Raw genomic sequence first — 18,155 nt, forward strand, 5'->3', positions numbered from 1 at the left:
CAAAGAGACTTTAAACAAATAAAGCTTGTTGTTGTTGTTGTGGTCTTTAGTCCAGAGACTGGTTTGATGCAGCTCTCCTTATATTATGTTATACTCAAAGATTAGAAGTGAACGGTGTATAAGTGAGTACTAGCTCAGACTACTACGTCATATGGACAAAATAAATGGTGACTGTTCTGGACAGGCAAAAAAGAGAGGACGCAGAGGGGACCAATGAGTCAATAGACTGTGGTTGGGGGACAAATACAACAAGCAGCATCAAGTAAGTTTTCTTTCTCGTCGTTAGATAATATGCTTCATATAAGTGTTATCCACTCTCATCCCACTGATTCATTCCTCTGCTCTACTCTCCCCTTCCGCTTTTGGCCTGCTCATCACATTCACGTTTTTGTCCATATAACAAAGTAGTCTCTGCCAATACATGCTTGTCACTGTTTCTGGCCTGCGCGTTTTATACTTGTATTCTTCGATTATAAAGTAATACAAGGTTTTTATGTTCAAAACTTCTTTGTGAATTTCATTACGCTTGTTTTTGTATGGATAATATACAGGATGTTACAAAAAGGTACGGCCAAACTTCCAGGAAACATTCCTCACACACAAAGAAAGAAAATATGTTGTATGGACATGTGTACGGAAACGCTTACTTTCCATGTTAGAACTCATTTTATTACGTTTCGTTAGCCCACACATGTTGATTGTGAAAATTTACAGTTTGATCACGTTGGAATGAAGCCTCATCCTTGAAGAGGACATTTGCACTGAAATGAGGATTGACACATTGTTGGATGAACCATTCGCAGAAGTGTACCCGTGGAGGCCAATCAGCTGCTGATAGTGCCTGCACACGCTGTACATTGTACGGAAACAACTGGTTCTCCCGTAGCACTCTCCATACAGTGACGTGGTCAACGTTACCTTGTACAGCAGCAACGTCTCTGACGCTGACATTAGGGTTATCGTCAACTGCACGAAGAATTGCCTCGTCCATTGCAGGTGTCCTCGTCGTTCCAGGTCTTCCCCAGTCGCGAGTCATAGGCTGGAATGTTCCGTGCTCCCTAAGACGCCGATCAATTGCTTCGAACGTCTTCCTGTCGGGACACCTTCGTTCTGGAAATCTGTCTCGATACAAACGTACCGCGCCACGGCTATTGACCCGTGCTAATCCATACATCAAATGGGCATCTGCCAACTCCGCATTTGTAAACGTTGCACTGACTGCAAAACCACGTTCGTGATGAACACTAACCTGTTGATGCTACGTACTGATGTGCTTGATGCTAGTACTGTAGAGCAATGAGTCGCATGTCAACGCAAGCACCGAAGTCAACATTATTTCATTGGCAGGACACTTAGAAGATGCAACAAGTCCACTAAAGAGACAGCTTACACTACACTCGTTCGTCCTCTGTTAGAATATTGCTGCGCGGTGTGGGATCCTTACCGGGTGGGATTGACGGAGGACATCGAATGGGTGCAAAAAAGGGCAGCTCGTTTTGTATTATCACGTAATAGGGGAGAGAGTGTGGCAGATATGATACACGAGTTGGGATGGAAGTCATTACAGCAAAAACGTTTTTCGTCGCGGCGAGACCTTTTTACGAAATTTCAGTCACCAACTTTCTCTTCCGAATGCGAAAATATTTTGTTGAGCCCAACCTACATATGTAGGAATGATCATCAAAAGAAGATAAGAGAAATCAGAGCTCGAACAGAAAGGTTTAGGTGTTGGTTTTCCCCGCGCGCTGTTCGGGAGTGGAATGGTAGAGAGATAGTATGATTGTGGTTCGATGAACCCTCTGCCAAGCACTTAAATGTGAATTGCAGAGTAGTCACGTAGATGTAGACCTTCCTTCAAGTGGGCCAACTGGCGGCGAATCGAGGAAGTACAGTACATACTGACGAAACTAAAATGAGCTCTAACATGGAAATTAAGCGTTTCCGTACACATGTCCACATACCATCTTTTCTTTATTTGTGTGTGAGGAATGTTTCCTGAAAGTTTGGCCGTACCTTTTTGTAACACCCTGTATAGTTGTAGAAGGTCACGTATCTTGGAAAAACAGCCTTTGAACGGTTATACACTTTCGCTGATATGTAGACTATCTGTTTAGTCTTCAGCCGAAAAGATCTATAAAGCTAATATTATTGTGGAACATCAATTTATGTTTTTCATATGTCTTTGTTATTCCAAGTGCTGATCGAATACTCCACAAATTTTGTATTATGATTTCCTACCGGTTACCGGACTATAAAAGGCAATCGAGATGTCCGTCAGAGCTGTATGGCAGTCAAGAGAACATTTTCAGGACTAAGAACTTAAACAGGTGTCCCATCTAATTTGGACACTCCTATTATTTCCTAAAAGTTTGAAGATGTCAAAACAAGCGGTTTTATATTTCCTTTATCTGTCGAAATAGTGAAAAAAGCTGGCTTTTCCAACTAAACTTTTCAATGACATATGGTTTTTGTGAATAGCGCTAGAAGATGTAATTTCCTCAACAAAAACGTAAAATAAACACAAAGCAAAATATATCTAACATTGCTTCAATACCTCGTCGAAACAAACCATGTTTCTGTTATTCATAAACAACTTTCGCATTGATCACTAATAACAGGACACTCTTGCTTTTCGATCATGATGAAGAACGTTCTGTTGAGAGCAAAATAAAATCAATAATTGTAAATATACTTTTATGTTAGTGCATGTAAATTGTACTCGCATCAAAAGCAAATGCTTTGATTACACAAAAGCGCAAAAGTTTCGCGATCAACCAATTTTTATTTCTCATTAAATGCAATTTATATTCTGTAAGGATATAAAATACACAGTGGGCTAACAGTAATGATTTTTGGTTCTAATTATGTGCAAAACAAACGACCAAACAATGAGAAAAACAGAGAAACGTCGTGGGTTCCCAGGTTCTCTCTTACAAATTCATTTAAGTTTTTCTCATCAATTCCACCAATACTACAGTTAATCCCACTATTTACTACGCCATTTATGCAGCGCAACTGTACTAGCAATGCTATCTGGTGTTGAATAAGATCTTCGGAGAGATGACAGCTTTACCTTAAAGCAAATAAGGAGTGTGATCAACCAGGTCAGCGATACAGCTCACAGAGAGTTGAGTAACGATATGATTTTGGTGTCTAGGACATCCACCAGTGATAGACACTTCTATTGTAAATACACTCCTGGAAATTGAAATAAGAACACCGTGAATTCATTGTCCCAGGAAGGGGAAACTTTATTGACACATTCCTGGGGTCAGATACATCACATGATCACACTGACAGAACCACAGGCACATAGACACAGGCAACAGAGTATGCACAATGTCGGCTCTAGTACAGTGTATATCCACCTTTCGCAGCAATACAGGCTGCTATTCTCCCATGGAGACGATCGTAGACATGCTGGATGTAGTCCTGTGGAACGGCTTGCCATGCCATTTCCACCTGGTGCCTCAGTTGGACCAGCGTTCGTGCTGGACGTGCAGACCGCGTGAGACGACGCTTCATCCAGTCCCAAACATGCTCAATGGGGGACAGATCCGGAGATATTGCTCGCCAGGGTAGTTGACTTACACCTTCTAGAGCACGTTGGGTAGCACAGGATACATGCGAACGTGGATTGTCCTGTTGGAACATCAAGTTCCCTTGCCGGTCTAGGAATGGTAGAACGATGGGTTCGATGACGGTTTGGATGTACAGTGCACTATTCAGTGTCCCCTCGACGATCACCAGAGGTGTACGGCCAGTGTAGGAGATCGCTCCCCACACCATGATGCAGGGTGTTGGCCCTGTGTGCCTCGGTCGTATGCAGTCCTGATTGTGGCGCTTACCTGCACGGCGCCAAACACGCATACGACCATCATTGGCACCAAGGCAGAAGCGACTCTCATCGCTGAAGACGACACGTCTCCATTCGTCCCTCCATTCACGCCTGTCGCGACACCACTGGAGGCGGGCTGCACGATGTTGGGGCGTGAGCGGAAGACGGCCTAACGGTGTGCGGGACCGTAGCCCAGCTTCATGGAGACGGTTGCGAATGGTCCTCGCCGTTACCCCAGGAGCAACAGTGTCCCTAACTTGCTGGGAAGTGGCGGTGCGGTCCCCTACGGCACTGCGTAGGATCCTACGGTCTTGGCGTGCATCCGTGCGTCGCTGCGGTCCGGTCCCAGGTCGACGGGCACGTGCACCTTCCGCCGACCACTGGCGACAACATCGATGTACTGTGGAGACCTCACGCCCCACGTGTTGAGCAATTCGGCGGTACGTCCACCCGGCCTCCCGCAAACCCACTACACGCCCTCGCTCAAAGTCCGTCAACTGCACATACGGTTCACGTCCACGCTGTCGCGGTATGCTACCAGTGTTAAAGACTGCGATGGAGCTCCGTATACCACGGCAAACTGGCTGACTGACGGCGGCGATGCACAAATGCTGTGCAGCTAGCGCCATTCGACGGCCAACACCGCGGTTCGTGGTGTGTCCGCTGTGCCGTGCGTGTGATCATTGCTTGTACAGCCCTCTCGCAGTGTCCGGAGCAAGTATGGTGGGTCTGACACACCGGTGTCAATGTGTTCTTTTTTCCATTTCCAGGAGTGTATGAGAATGTAAAGCTAATAGCATTTGATACATAGCAGTTATGCTTATCAACACATTTGTACAACTACAATCAATGTCAACAATAATAATAACAGTAATAATAATATACATAACTTGTCTCAAAAAAGAAAGAATTGTTTCTGGAGAATTTTGTTATTTTGACATAATTAAGTACAGTTTAGGACAAGAACAAAATACTGTTTAAGCTTTCGGTACTCTCCGTTCCTCATTCTTGTGTTAGTGGGAATTTTCGTGGGTTCTTTTTTCATTTTTTTGGACAAATGTACTAGAACTAATTTCGACGCAGAAAAATCAGACATTCTTAAGTTGCACACAAACAACAACTTATGCTTATTATACACTTCTTTCTTAAATGTTCGCTTGCGATCACACTTATTTGATTTCGTCACTTTCTCAGTCAACGGATGTGCCCTGCAGCTAACTTTTCCTGATAATTTTCTTTTCGATTAACACTTGAAAGAGATTCAACAGAGTTCATGTTGACACTGCACACGCGAGCCGATTCCTACAAGTTAACAACCAACTCCAAACACGAACTGCCGTTTGTGGAAATGATTAAATTCAAATTGTACTGCCTGCCAACATGGTCATTTGACTATAATACGAATGAGGCGCTGAGAGCCATAAGGGCCAAAAGCACACCGTCGTCGATCCTACATTTAAGTGACAACTGTTCGTGAACAGATCTCAGAAGTATGAATGAAAGCTACAGTCTCACAGTCGACGATGATATGCTTGATGGTTCTCAGCGCCTCAAATGGATTACTGTGTGACAAAATCCAAAATTTAATATCTTATTCAGAATCCCACAAAATAGGTTTTTCTATCAGTATAGTTATAACATATGCTGATGTCCGATCTACTTTTACTGCATAGTGAGTGCATTTGCATATATAAGGAGTGTCCTACGTCTAGCAGGATTTATGCGAAGCGAATGGGGGTAAAAGTATGCTGTAGTGTGCTACCATCTGATGGCATTGACATAAACTTGTAGTTGAGCGGTAAGGGCTAGCTGAGCTCACTGTGAACATGTACGTTTTTATCCAATCCGTATGTATTAGGCCCCTAAGGCAATTACGCCACGCCAGCTACACGTGCGCAAAAGCTCCTTAAACCGTGCACAACCGAAGGTGTGCTCACGACCCTGATGTCAAGTTTCGCGGAATGCCGTGTATTCCAGACTACAGAATCTGCATTAACTTTAATAGCATTCAAAGAAAAAAGCCAATAAATCCACAACATGTCAAAATTAGGGCGTTCAAGTGTTCTTGTGGAAAAAGCTGGTCAAATGAGGATTCACAATGAGGTCACTTTTTAAATCTTGTCAAGACGAACACCATTTTTATGTCGTTAACGGTTCCAGGTTTTATGCAAGTGATGGTATCCTAAGGGGCACGTATTTTGGTATGTATTAAATAATTTTAACTCTAGTATAACCGTGATACTGAAGCAAGTACAATTTTTTAAAAATAGAATGACATACTTTTTAACAGCATCCGAAAGCGCTCGAAAAGACGAGTACAGCGACATAATACTTATTGCTTTTGAGGTTTAAACTCTTCGCTAAAAAGGCGCGAAATATTATAAAACTGAAAAGCAAGCCGGCCGAAACTAGCTACTGCGTTGTCAACACGCTCATGCCAGGCTGCGTCGTTATATGTAGCGTTTCGATTGTTTACTTGTCTGCACTGCAGAACTAGCAGGATCTGCATTGTCTAATGGCGGTTCATCTCTGCTTCAACATTTCTTGCATGCGGATATTTATACGAAAGAGGAGACATTAGGTATGCTACTTTTATACGGCGGATGTCAAACAAATGCTGTCGAAATGATAATGGAAACTGCCTGACGAAACTGTAGTTGCTTCCACAAAAACGTGGACCAGTACGCACATTTGAAATAGTTTTTTTAAGCCCCATCTGATGCGCCAGAGGCTGCGTGTGCCCTAGTTCCACATACAAAAACCGTGGCTGACCCTGTACCTATGTCGTATAGGAAATCTTAGTAGCGCATGCCGATCTTGCTGTATACAGGGTATTACAAAAAGATACGGCCAAACTTACAGGAAACATTCCTCACACACAAATAAAGAAAAGATGTTATGTGGACATGTGTACGGAAACGCTTAATTTACATGTTAGAGCTCATTTTAGTTTCGTCAGTATGTACTGCACTTCCTCGATTCACTGTCAGTTGGCCCAATTGAAGGAAGGTAATGTTGACTTCGGTGCTTGCGTTGACATGCGACTCATTGCTCTACAGTACTAGCATCAAGCACATCAGTACATAGCATCAACAGGTTAGTGTTCATCACGAACGTGGTTTTGCAGTCAGTGGAATGTTTACAATTGCGGAGTTGGCAGATGCCCATTTGATGTATGGATTAGCATGGGTCACTAGCCGTGGCGCGGTACGTTTGTATCGAGACAGATTTCCAGAACGAAGGTGTCCCGACAGGAAGACGTTCGAAGCAATTGATCGGCGTCTTAGGGAGCACGGAACATTCCAGCCTATGACTCGCGACTGGGGAAGACCTGGAACGACGAGGACACCTGCAATGGACGAGGCAATTCTTCGTGCAGTTGACGATAACCCTAATGTCAACGTCAGAGAAGTTGCTGCTGTACAAGGTAACGTTGACCACGTCACTGCATGGAGAGTGCTACGGGAGAACCAGTTGTTTCCGTACAATGTACAGCGTGTGCAGGCACTATCAGCAGCTGATTGGCCTCCACGGGTACACTTCTGCGAATAGTTCATCCAACAATGTGTCAATCCTCATTTCAGTGCAAATGTCCTCTTTACGGATGAGGCTTCATTCCAACGTGATCAAATTGTAAATTTTCACAATCAACATGTGTGGGCTGACGAGAATCCACACCCAATTGTGCAAACACATCATCAACACAGATTTTCTGTGAACGTTTGGGCAGGTATTGTTGGTGATGTCTCGATTGGGCCCCATGTTCTTCCACCTACGCTCAATGGAGCACGTTATCATGATTTCATACGGGTTACTCTACCTGTGCTGCTAGAACATGTGCCTTTACAAGTACGACACAACATGTGGTTCATGCACGATAGAGCTTCTGCACATTTCATTCGAAGTGTTCGTACGCTTCTCAACAAAAGATTCGGTGACCGATGGATTGGTAGAGGCGGACCAATTCCATGGCCTCCACGCTCTCCTGACCTCAACCCTCTTGACTTTCATTTATGGGGGCATTTGAAAGCTCTTGTCTACGCAACCCCGGTACCAAATGTAGAGACTCTTCCTTGCTCGTATTGTGGACGGCTGTGATACAATACGCCATTCTCCAGGGCTGCATCAGCGCATCAGGGATTCCATGCGACGGAGGGTGGATGCATGTATCCTCGCTAACGGAGGACATTTTGAACATTTCCTGTAACAAAGTGTTTGAAGTCACGCTGGTACGTTCTGTTGCTGTGTGTTTCCATTCCATGATTAATGTGATTTGGAGAGAAGTAATAAAATGAGCTCTAACATGGAAAGTAAGCGTTTTCGGACGCATGTCCACACAACATATTTTCTTTCTTTGTGTGTGAGGAATGTTTCCTGAAAGTTTGGCCGTCCTTTTTTGTAACATCCTTTATAACTACGGAGCCTGGCATGACCGATTCTGGCCACATTGCTTTCCAATTTTAGGATATTTCTCGGACTCTTTTGCGAAAGTTTCAATGTAAAAACTAACGAACGCTATACAACTGTAACTGTCTTTCCAAGAGATACTGAACGCAGTTGTGAAAGGTACACGATTCCACTAAAACAATGGGACCAGACAAATACCGAAAAATACCTGTTATTCGGAACAAAAATACCGGTATCGGTTTTAAACGGTCAGGTTTGTCTGAGCAGTCCATGTTCGCAGCGACCTTCTGCATATCTGGTCTGCTGTATTTAGTTCGCATTTAGACCTACCTACCGCAGTGTAGTTTTTGCACAGTCCTGAGTAAGTAGTCCAAAAGTGCAGAGTATTTTCCGGCTATGGCCAAATTAAGTAAATTTGCTTACAAATTAATTACTTTGCCTAGTGCTTTGACTTCGGAAGTTATAAAAAGAATAATATCAGTATGGAGAAGATCAACAAAAGACTGACTTCCAAAATGCTTAACGCTTTCGCACTAATCTTTTGAAAGAGTTAAAAGCTGAAAAAGAAGGCTGTTTTAACTACCTAGGGCGAAGCGGAACTTATGTTGTTTGTGTTTCTTACATCGTAAGTAAGAAGAAATGACACTGGAATGAGAAAATCTGTAAGTGCTTATAAGAGACTTGACGCTGAGATATTGGCAATTGGCAGTAGCTATGCTGATCTGAAATTTTATGCTCTTATATCGCCTTCGTCGTTGAGCCACAACATCCCGGAATTATGTCGTGCCTCATATGAAGCACTTCATCTGGTCTCCATCAGTTCAAGTGCACAGACCGAACACAGACGGTAACACAGACAAATTTTTCTGTCCGCTATTCATTCACAAACAACTATTTGTCTGTGCGATCACTGTCTGAACAGAGAAATCGGCGCAAACATCTCAGCATGTAAAGCGCTCTTGAAAACCACAGCAAGAGGTGGCCGCTGTTCTATTCGTTCGATTGCACAACGCCAGATATTGGTTATCTGCACGAGTCGTCTGCCTAGCGGTCTTTTCCTGAAACTTATGGATGACGCACTTGTGGTCATAAGTTGTTGCCACAGTCACGGTCGGTTTAAGGTTTAAGCGACAAAAGTCGCTGCTGAGGCCACAAACTGGTAGGATCGCCAGAAGCGCCACAACCGTAAGATTTATATGTGGGAAGTACCACATTTACATAGAGCTGACATTAGTGATACTGTTCGAGGGAAAATGGGAGGGGGAGATGGCGCCAAATGGTAAAGTGGTTGTGTGGAAAAATGTTCTCGAATCCGCCCTGGCCATAGTCAATGAACTAAGAAGGATCCAAGTTTCACTAGCTGCCCATCTTTGCCTCTTATGTCAGCCCAATCTGAACAGCGATCCATTTAAATATTTTTGACAGAAATGCTCTGACGTTACTGGAACAAGTTGACAATCTCATGTGTCCCGAATGAGATTTTCATTCTGCAGTGGAGTCCGCGTTGGTATGAAAGATCCTGACAGATTAAGAATATGTGCGTGACGGGGACTCAAAGCCCGGAATCTATCGCATTTACAGTCAAGTGCACCGCAGACTGAGTTACCCAAGCACGGCTCACGACGGCTCCTCACAGCACTATTTCCGCCAGTACCTTATCTCACGTGAGGAGAGGCTCAAGTCGTGACTGTGTAACTCAGTCTCTAGAGTACTATTCCTCGTAAGGAAAAGGTGCCGGGTTCGAGTCCCGGTCCGGCACACAGTTTTAATCTGCCAGGGAGTATCATCCAGCGCACGCTCCGTTGCAGAGTGAAAAGCTCATTCGGACATTCTCAGATGTCTTCTCTCTGTACAGTATATGCTCCCAGACACTGAACAGCGCGGGGTGAGTGTACAACATTAGTGACTCTTTATCCTATTTCATTCCCATTCTGAACGTGGGAAAAGTGATTGTCTTACGATGGTGGCAGGTACCACATTTACTACAGAGCTGACATAGGTGAAACTGTTCGAGGGAAAATGGGAGGGGGAGATGGTGCCAAATGATAAAGTGGTTGTGTAGAAAAATGTTCTCGAACCGGCCTTGATCATAGTCAATGAACTAAGAAGGATCCATGTTTAACCAGCTGTCCATCCTTGACTTTGATGTCAGCCCAATTTGAACAGTCACCCATCTTAATATTTTTGACAGAAATACTCTGATGTTACTGGAACAAGTTGACAATCTCATGTGTCCAGACTGAGATTCCCATTCTGCGCTGGTATGAAAGATCCTGGCAGATTAAAAATATGTGCCTGAGGGGGACTCAAGCCTGGAATCTTTCGCATATACAGTCAGGTGCACTGCTGACTGAGCTACCCAAGCACGGCTCGCGACGGCTCCTCACAGTACTGCTTTCGCCAGTACCTTGTCTCCCGTGAGGAGGGGCTCTGAGTCGTGAATGGGTAACTCAGTCTCTACAGTATTATTCCTCATAAGGCAAATGTGCCGGGTTGGAGTCTCGTTCCGGCACACAGTTTTAGTCTTCCAGGGAGTTTCATCCAGCGCACACTCCGCTGCAGAGTGAAAAACTCATTCTGCCATTCTCAGATGTCTTTTCTCTGTACTTCTACATAATACATTATGTGCTCCCAAAGCCACTGAACAGTGCGTGGTGAGTGTTCAACATTAGTGATTCTTTATTCTATTTCATTCCCATACTGAGTGTGGGGAAAATGACTGTCTTTACGATGGTGGCAGTAGGACTATACACTGCTCTTCCCGAAAGCCAGTGGTTTAAATTGGCAAGAAGAAAGTCAATGTTCTTCCAGACATTCGCATTTAAGTTATCCGATCCCCTCTGTTACACTTTCGTATGAACTGTGTCCACCTTTTAAGATTCTACCAGGGCGTCCTGGATTCGCTTGCTATCATGCCCATTTCATAATGGCTCCAAATGCTGGATCAATATAGAAATGGTCACACAAGCACGCTGTATTAAAATTTTCCTTAGAGAATAATAAATTAGTGGCAGATTTCAGATGTCCGTGTTCTATCCTCATATGGAAAGTAACATCATCTTACACTTTAACCTTTAACCCCACATAAACATATCAGTCCATTTTTTTATTTCTTATTATACGTTAATTATTTCTAATTCGTTGCTGCAGAAAATCAGCGACCATAATGTAGTATTTGAAATTAATTATAAAAAAGACCACATGGCGAGTCACGTTTATTAATAGGTGACCGCTTTCGATCATCACATGATCATCTTCTGACCTTCAGCTATATTAATGGACAATGTGTGCGCATGGAGCAGGCAGTTGACTACTGTATCGTCATTCAGCAGTTTCTGCTCCATGCGCACGCTTTGTCCATTAATATGGTTGAAGGTCTGAAGGTGATCATGTGATGATCGAAACCGGTCACCTTTTAATAAACGGGCCTTGAAATCTGAACTGTTTCATTATTAATTTCAATTAATCTACGTAGTTTCGAGTTTTCATTCTGATAATGTCATAGAGCATATTTCTTGAGCATATCGGATTCTCGCCCATAAAATACCAGGTGACATAAGGTGTTGAATTTTGGGAAAAATAGTCACATCAGTAGTCTCTGTATGAGAACATCTTCCCGTGTTTGCGCCCTCGGCCTTGAACTGTAGCGGCGTGTTACTGTAGTACCTGACAGACAAAACGTGTGTCTTTCAGGTCACAAAGCCTGCGGCAGACGATTGCTGATACTGGTACTTGCTGAGATCGGCCTGACCTTCAGTGCTTTCCTCATCTCTAGGTGTGAATACATGCTGCCAGGTGAGTAAAAAGTTAACGTGTTTTGGCGTATTAACTGCCTCAAATAATTTCAAATCCAGCTGATAACTTTCCCCAAGCTAAAGTCTACGCCTGAGCTGCCCATGTTCTACTATAAGCCTTTGTTGTGACAACGACTTCTAACGGCAATAAGTACCCTGTTACGTTAAAAGGTCCACTTGTTCTTGCCAAGGAGGAGATTTGGGGCAACACACAATAAATTTACAACATTTCACAATCGAATTTAAACAAATCACAACAAACGTTCTAAATGTACGCCATAAAGGTTAAATGCTGCATTATGAAACACACAACTTTAACAATTATTTATTTACTCGATCGGCATTTACAAGGCGACATATTAAACTAGGACACTGCAGCATTAAAATGACACATTTAGCATTACTTAATTACATAATACAAAATTTTATACAATATGACTTATTTTTAAGCCATTCAATGGCATTGTCCGTAAGGTTATGTATACCCTCCAGTTCACCATTAAAAGCATGCACAGTACACTCGATCAAGTGAGTCATTGATTGGTTTAGTCCACATTCGTACGGAGGGCCGTTCACGAGGCCCCATGTTGTCATCATCTCCCTGCATCTTCCGACATCCGTCTTCACACGATTCAGCGTAGTCCACACTCTTCTGGAAAGCGTAAGGCCCTCTATTGGTATGGTTGGGGACAGTAACCAGTTTTCTCTTCTTTACTGTGTTTCTACTCCATCAACTTTTCCATTCATTTTCTGGATCGGAGGGAAACACCTCTGTACATGTTTGCCATACAGGTCACCCGTCTTCATACGGTTCAACGTAGTCCACACTCTTCTGGAAAGCTTAAGGCCCTCTATTGGTTTACTTGGGTCAGTAACCGGTTTTCTGTTCTTTACTGTGTTTCTACTCCATAAACTTTTCCATTCATTTTCTGGATCGAAGGGAAACACATCAGTACATGTTTGCCAGAGAGGTCACCTATCGATATCAGGCGGTTTTTTGGTGTCAACTCTTGGTGTATGGGAAGGTTTGGGTTTGCCAGTAGTTTGCTATATTCTCTTGATAGTAGTTGATTTCTTCTGGTTTTAGGTGGTGCTATGTTAGACAGTACGGGTAGCCAATCTATAGGTGTAGGTCTAAGTGCTTCTGATATTATTCTTATTGTTTCTCTTAGCTGGATATCGATTTTTTATGTATGCATACTTCTGGCCCATACAGGTGCACAGTACTCGGCCGCGCTGTATACCAGTGCCGAGGTTGAAGTTCTGAAAGTATTTGCATCACATCCCCATGTGGTTCCGGTGGGTTTGGCAAAATGGCATTTCTACATTTCAGTTTTCGTTTTGTATCTTCTAGATGGACTCTATACGTTAGAGATTGGTCGAGCTTTACTCCAAGGTACCGAGGATTGTCTTCATGTTTAATGGCCAGGTTATTCATGCAGATGTTCATCTTTCTCTTGGCTTCTCTGTTATTGAGATGCATGTTTACACTTACTGTCTCGTTTGGATTCGGTTCTAGATGCCATTTGGTGTAGTGTAGGTGCAACAGATTTAGGTCTTCATTCAATTTCTGCTCTATTTTTTCAAAAGATTTGCTTTGATAAGCTACTGCCACATCGTACCCATATATAAATTTACGGGACGTTGTTTCTGGGATATCCGCAGTGTACAAGTTAAACAATAAGGGGCCCACTGTAAGCAGGTTGTTTAGGTTTTTTTATTGATAACGCCGGCGCCACGTAGCGCTCTGTATGAAAAATCACTGGCTGTGCTGTGCGCAGTCTGTGGCTAGTTTGCATTGTTGTCTGCCATTGTAGTGTCGGGCAGCGGCAGCTGGATGCTAACAGCGCGTAGCGTTGTGCAGTTGGAGGCGAGCCGCCAGCAGTGGTGGATGTGAGGAGAGAAATGGCGGAGTTTTGTAATTTGTAAGACTGGATGTCATGAACTACCATATATATTTTGACTATTAAGGTAAATACACTGTTTGTTCTCTATTAAAATATTTCATTTGCTAACTATACCTATCAGTAGTTAGTGCCTTCCGTAGTTTGATTCTTTTAGTTAGCTGGCAGTAGTGGCGCTCGCTGTATTGCAGTAGTTCGAGTAACGAAGATTTTTCTGAGGTAAGTGATTTGTGAAAGGTATAGATTAATGTTAGTCCGGGCCATTCGTTTGTAGGGATTTTTGGAAGTCAGATTGCGTTGCGCTAAAAATATTGTGTGTCAGTTTAAGCACAATCTTGTAATAATTTTTCTAAGGGGACGTTTCACCACTACCGAGCCTTGTGGGAGTCCGTTGTTGAGTGCTATGCATCTGCTGGTTATGCCATTAAGAGTTAATCTAATTTCTCTTACAGTTAAAATGTTCTTCGTAAGTTAAAAGGTCTGGCTGCTCTGAGTTTTTTTCTATCAACTTATATAGTAGGCCATCCCTCCACGCTGTATCGTATGCTGTGGATAGATCAAACAGGACAACGCCAGTTTTCTTCTTATCCTGATAGCCCTTTTCGATAAAGGTTGTGAGGGCAAGGACTTGATCACAGCAATTTCTTTTAGGCCTAAAACCTGCTTGCTGCACTGGTAGGGAGGGTTCTATATATGGGAAGAGTCTGGTCATCAGAATTCTCTCAAATAATTTATACACAGTGCATAAAAGAGAAATTGGCCTAAAATGTTTGGGGTTGTCCCCAGTCTTCCCTGGCTTCAGAACAGCGACTACCTTGGCTTCCTTCCATATAGTAGGTATTTTGTTCTGCTTGATGCACTCAGGGAAGAGTTTTGCTAGCCAGTTTCTTCCTACTGGTCCTAGATTTTTAAGGAATTTTGGTAGGATTCCATCTACTCTTGCTGCTTTGTCGGTGTTCATCCCTGTCACATGGATTTCTTGTAAAAACACATTTACTCCTTCACTTACTAAGATTTTTTCCAAGGTTTCTTCTTTCGTCTCCGTATGTCCTTCTATACTGAGATGGCATATACATAATCTCTTAATGTCCCGCTTGTTCCGCCGGTGCGGGCTCTCCTGCTTCTTGTTCGCCTTTACTTGGACCGGGAGGCACTCGTGCGTTCGGTCACCGTTTTTGTGTAGATTCTTCGCCGCTGAGCCATGACGCAGGGTTGCCCCGGATTGCACCATCGGCGGGGGTGGGTATGGGGGTGATCTACACTTCACGTCCCAACAGCAAAAAATAAATAAATAAATAAAAATAAAAAAACGTAAAAATATTTTTTTAATTAAATACGATAAATTTTAGTCCAAGATCAGACCATTATCGGGCCCAAAAAATATCTCTGCTATTTACGGAGCTGGAATACCAGTTGTAGACCGTTCCAGTACAAATATTAAGCTGTATGTGCGTCAAATATATGTTCTGCGAACCTCAGAGAAGTTTGTGTGTGCTTGTTACCATGTCCTGGACTGATGTTTGTAAATGCTTAGCTGAGATGTTTTCGGATCCGATGATGGTCTGATCTTGACCGAAATCAATCGTCTTTAATAAAAGAAAATACTGTTACAGCTGCATATTTCGTAATGCAGTTTTAACCTTCATTAACGCTGTACAACAACATCTATACAAAGCAGTCCACCATAAACTGCAATGTCTTCTTTCACTGTTAAGAGAACTTATAGCGTTAAACAAGTCTTAAAGCATTTCTACATTTCCTCGTGGAGGAAGCAGTGTCCGTGATTTAACCTAGAAGTTTATCTCAATTGTCCACCTTCGCTTAAGAAGGATCATAAACTTTAAGTGAACAGATTCTAAGGAAATGAAGTGCTATCAGAAAATATTGAGAAAGAAATCTATGGATAACCTTTATCAGAATAAGGGGTAGGTTGTAAGACGTCTGCTGTGGCATCCATGAACAATGAACTTGACATTCGAATGACCAGAAAAGGGAAAAGCAGTAGGGGCAGAGGAAGATGGGAAAATTCAAAACAGATTGTAGAAGATACAGTTATGTAGAGGTTATGTATTAGCTGAAGACAGGAGTAGATGGCGAGCAGCTTCAAACCAGTCAAAGACGCAACAAAAAAGTCCTTCTTCTGTGCACTTCTGTTTTCAAAAACCCATAAGAAATCAAGGGAAGCCAGATTTGGTAGTAACAATCAGAACATGGATTAGGGACGGATACTGAAGACCTTCAATGTACATCATTGTACCACAAGTGGCCACCACCAGAGTGTGTCCCGTCCCCCTACCCCTCCCCACCCCTGCAAGAAAAAATTGGCGTGAAAAATGGTTCAGTCTGTGCTGAGATGGCGTCATAAAGTTATCCCACGACAGGAAATTCAACTACATTGCAGAGAGTATAATAATATATTGTTTATTTATAAAAAATAATTTGTGTACCAGTTTACAGATTTTGGATCTCGATATTTGGTGAGAAAAGCTCACCATTTTCTGATGTTCATTTAATTTTGGAGGATGCAGGTTTTGTAAAATACATAGAAAAGAAGTGGGAGACGCTGGCCACATGGGGATGAACGCGTGATACCAGATGCTGGTCTCGATTGAAATTTGATACCAGACTCACTTCCTGTTTTGTACGAAACACACACATCCCACACCATGTCAGAGGAAGCAGGTGCTATATGTGCTCGCCCTGCTGTGCAGATACTCACTGAGTTAATTCACAATAGCACCAGCAGAGGATACTGAGAAAAGCAACTACCCCAGCCCTCCTTCTTACAGGCCACTCTTCCCATAGACCCTCACCCATCCAGTTACTTCCCACCAAACAAAGCATCTCTTTGGAAACATTCGTGTCGAAACACATGCTCTCTCCCTCCCTCTCTCTCTCTCTCTCTCTCTCTCTCTCTCTCTCTCTCTCTCTCTCTCTCTCTCTTTCTCACTCACTCACTCTCTCTCCCTCTCCCTCCACCCTCTCCCTCCCTCCGTTTCTCTCTCTCTCTCTTTCACGAGGTTACCTCCTGACCAGCAAGCACCTGTTACGTTCGCTGGAAGTTACACAAACCCCTCTTCTGTCCTGAACAAAGTAGCGGATACCAATAAATCTCTGGCTGTCCTCAAGCCACTGGGCTGTGGATGTATCGGAGATGGTCCATTTGTGCTACCCCTCACTCACTCAAATTGATTGACTAATTAAATAAATCGATTCCCTCTGTGTGGGACAGTTTTTCCTTGCTTCCTGTTGGTGGACAATAGAACTGGCATATTTGGCGGGAAATTCTAGGGCTATCCACGATTCGATCCCACAACTGCCAGGTTTCCAAGCCCTACTTCTCCCGCTCATTCTAGATTTTCCTTGTATCCTATTGGTGGATACTGGTACAGTTAGATAATTTGGCGGTAAATACATTATGTTGGAAGTAGCTGAAAATGGTAGTGAGAATTTCAAGTTTCAGCTCAACTGTGCTATGTGCTTAAGCAATTTTTAGGAGACACAGCAGGGGTTTGACAGGAGTGTGCTCGCAATACCAATATCGGAAACAAGAAATTGATCAAGCGGGAATTTGACATCGTGATTGGAAGTGGTGCTTTTGACTTTGCTGTGCTGTATAAAATGATAATTCTGATTTCAAATTTCTACCGGAATTTATGCTATCATAGTTGTGTAACCCCCAATCGCTTACAGGTCAGCTAGTATATTTTTAGAGCACTATATAATTACCAAATTGGTTTTCTCTACAACACCAGCAAGAAGAAGGAGGGGATAGAATCTGCCAAGTGACAGGACAGTAACCACAACAAACCCACTTTTGTTTAAACAAATATCACTCCACTTTCCACTACGAGACAGAGTCCACTAAGACGTATTGAGGAGCACTCAACACCACATGCAGCAGCCATCATCACATGGGCAGGGCACTTTGTAAACATATACACTTAACCCAATAAACTCCATAGTAGCTGTCACGGTTAGATATCGGAGATCGAGGAAACTTCCGTCGGGCACCATCGCTCGTTGGCCAAGCCGGTAGCTGCACTCTCATCTCTTAGCATCCACACACCGGCCGTTACACCGCCCAGAGGTCGGAGAAAGTGCCGCCATGACCGCACTGCAATCAACTGACCAATTTACGTGGGGGGGGGGGGCTAATCATCCACCACAAACACTCACCATGTTGTATCTTCTCTAATTTCCATGTAAAAA

At 43.2% G+C, this 18,155-nt stretch overlaps 1 protein-coding gene across 1 annotated transcript in view; it reads left to right on the top strand.

The window, feature by feature from the left end:
* LOC126267041 (uncharacterized) overlaps nt 1-18,155 on the top strand; it is an 83,220-nt gene that overhangs the window by 16,150 nt on the left and 48,915 nt on the right. Inside the window, exon 2 of the mRNA XM_049971851.1 lies at nt 11,939-12,040. Within this exon, the coding sequence (XP_049827808.1) occupies nt 11,939-12,040 (102 nt within the window). The remainder of the gene's footprint in view (nt 1-11,938; nt 12,041-18,155) is intronic.

Source organism: Schistocerca gregaria, chromosome 4 (assembly GCF_023897955.1).
Source record: "Schistocerca gregaria isolate iqSchGreg1 chromosome 4, iqSchGreg1.2, whole genome shotgun sequence".
Lineage (NCBI taxonomy): Eukaryota > Metazoa > Arthropoda > Insecta > Orthoptera > Acrididae > Schistocerca > Schistocerca gregaria.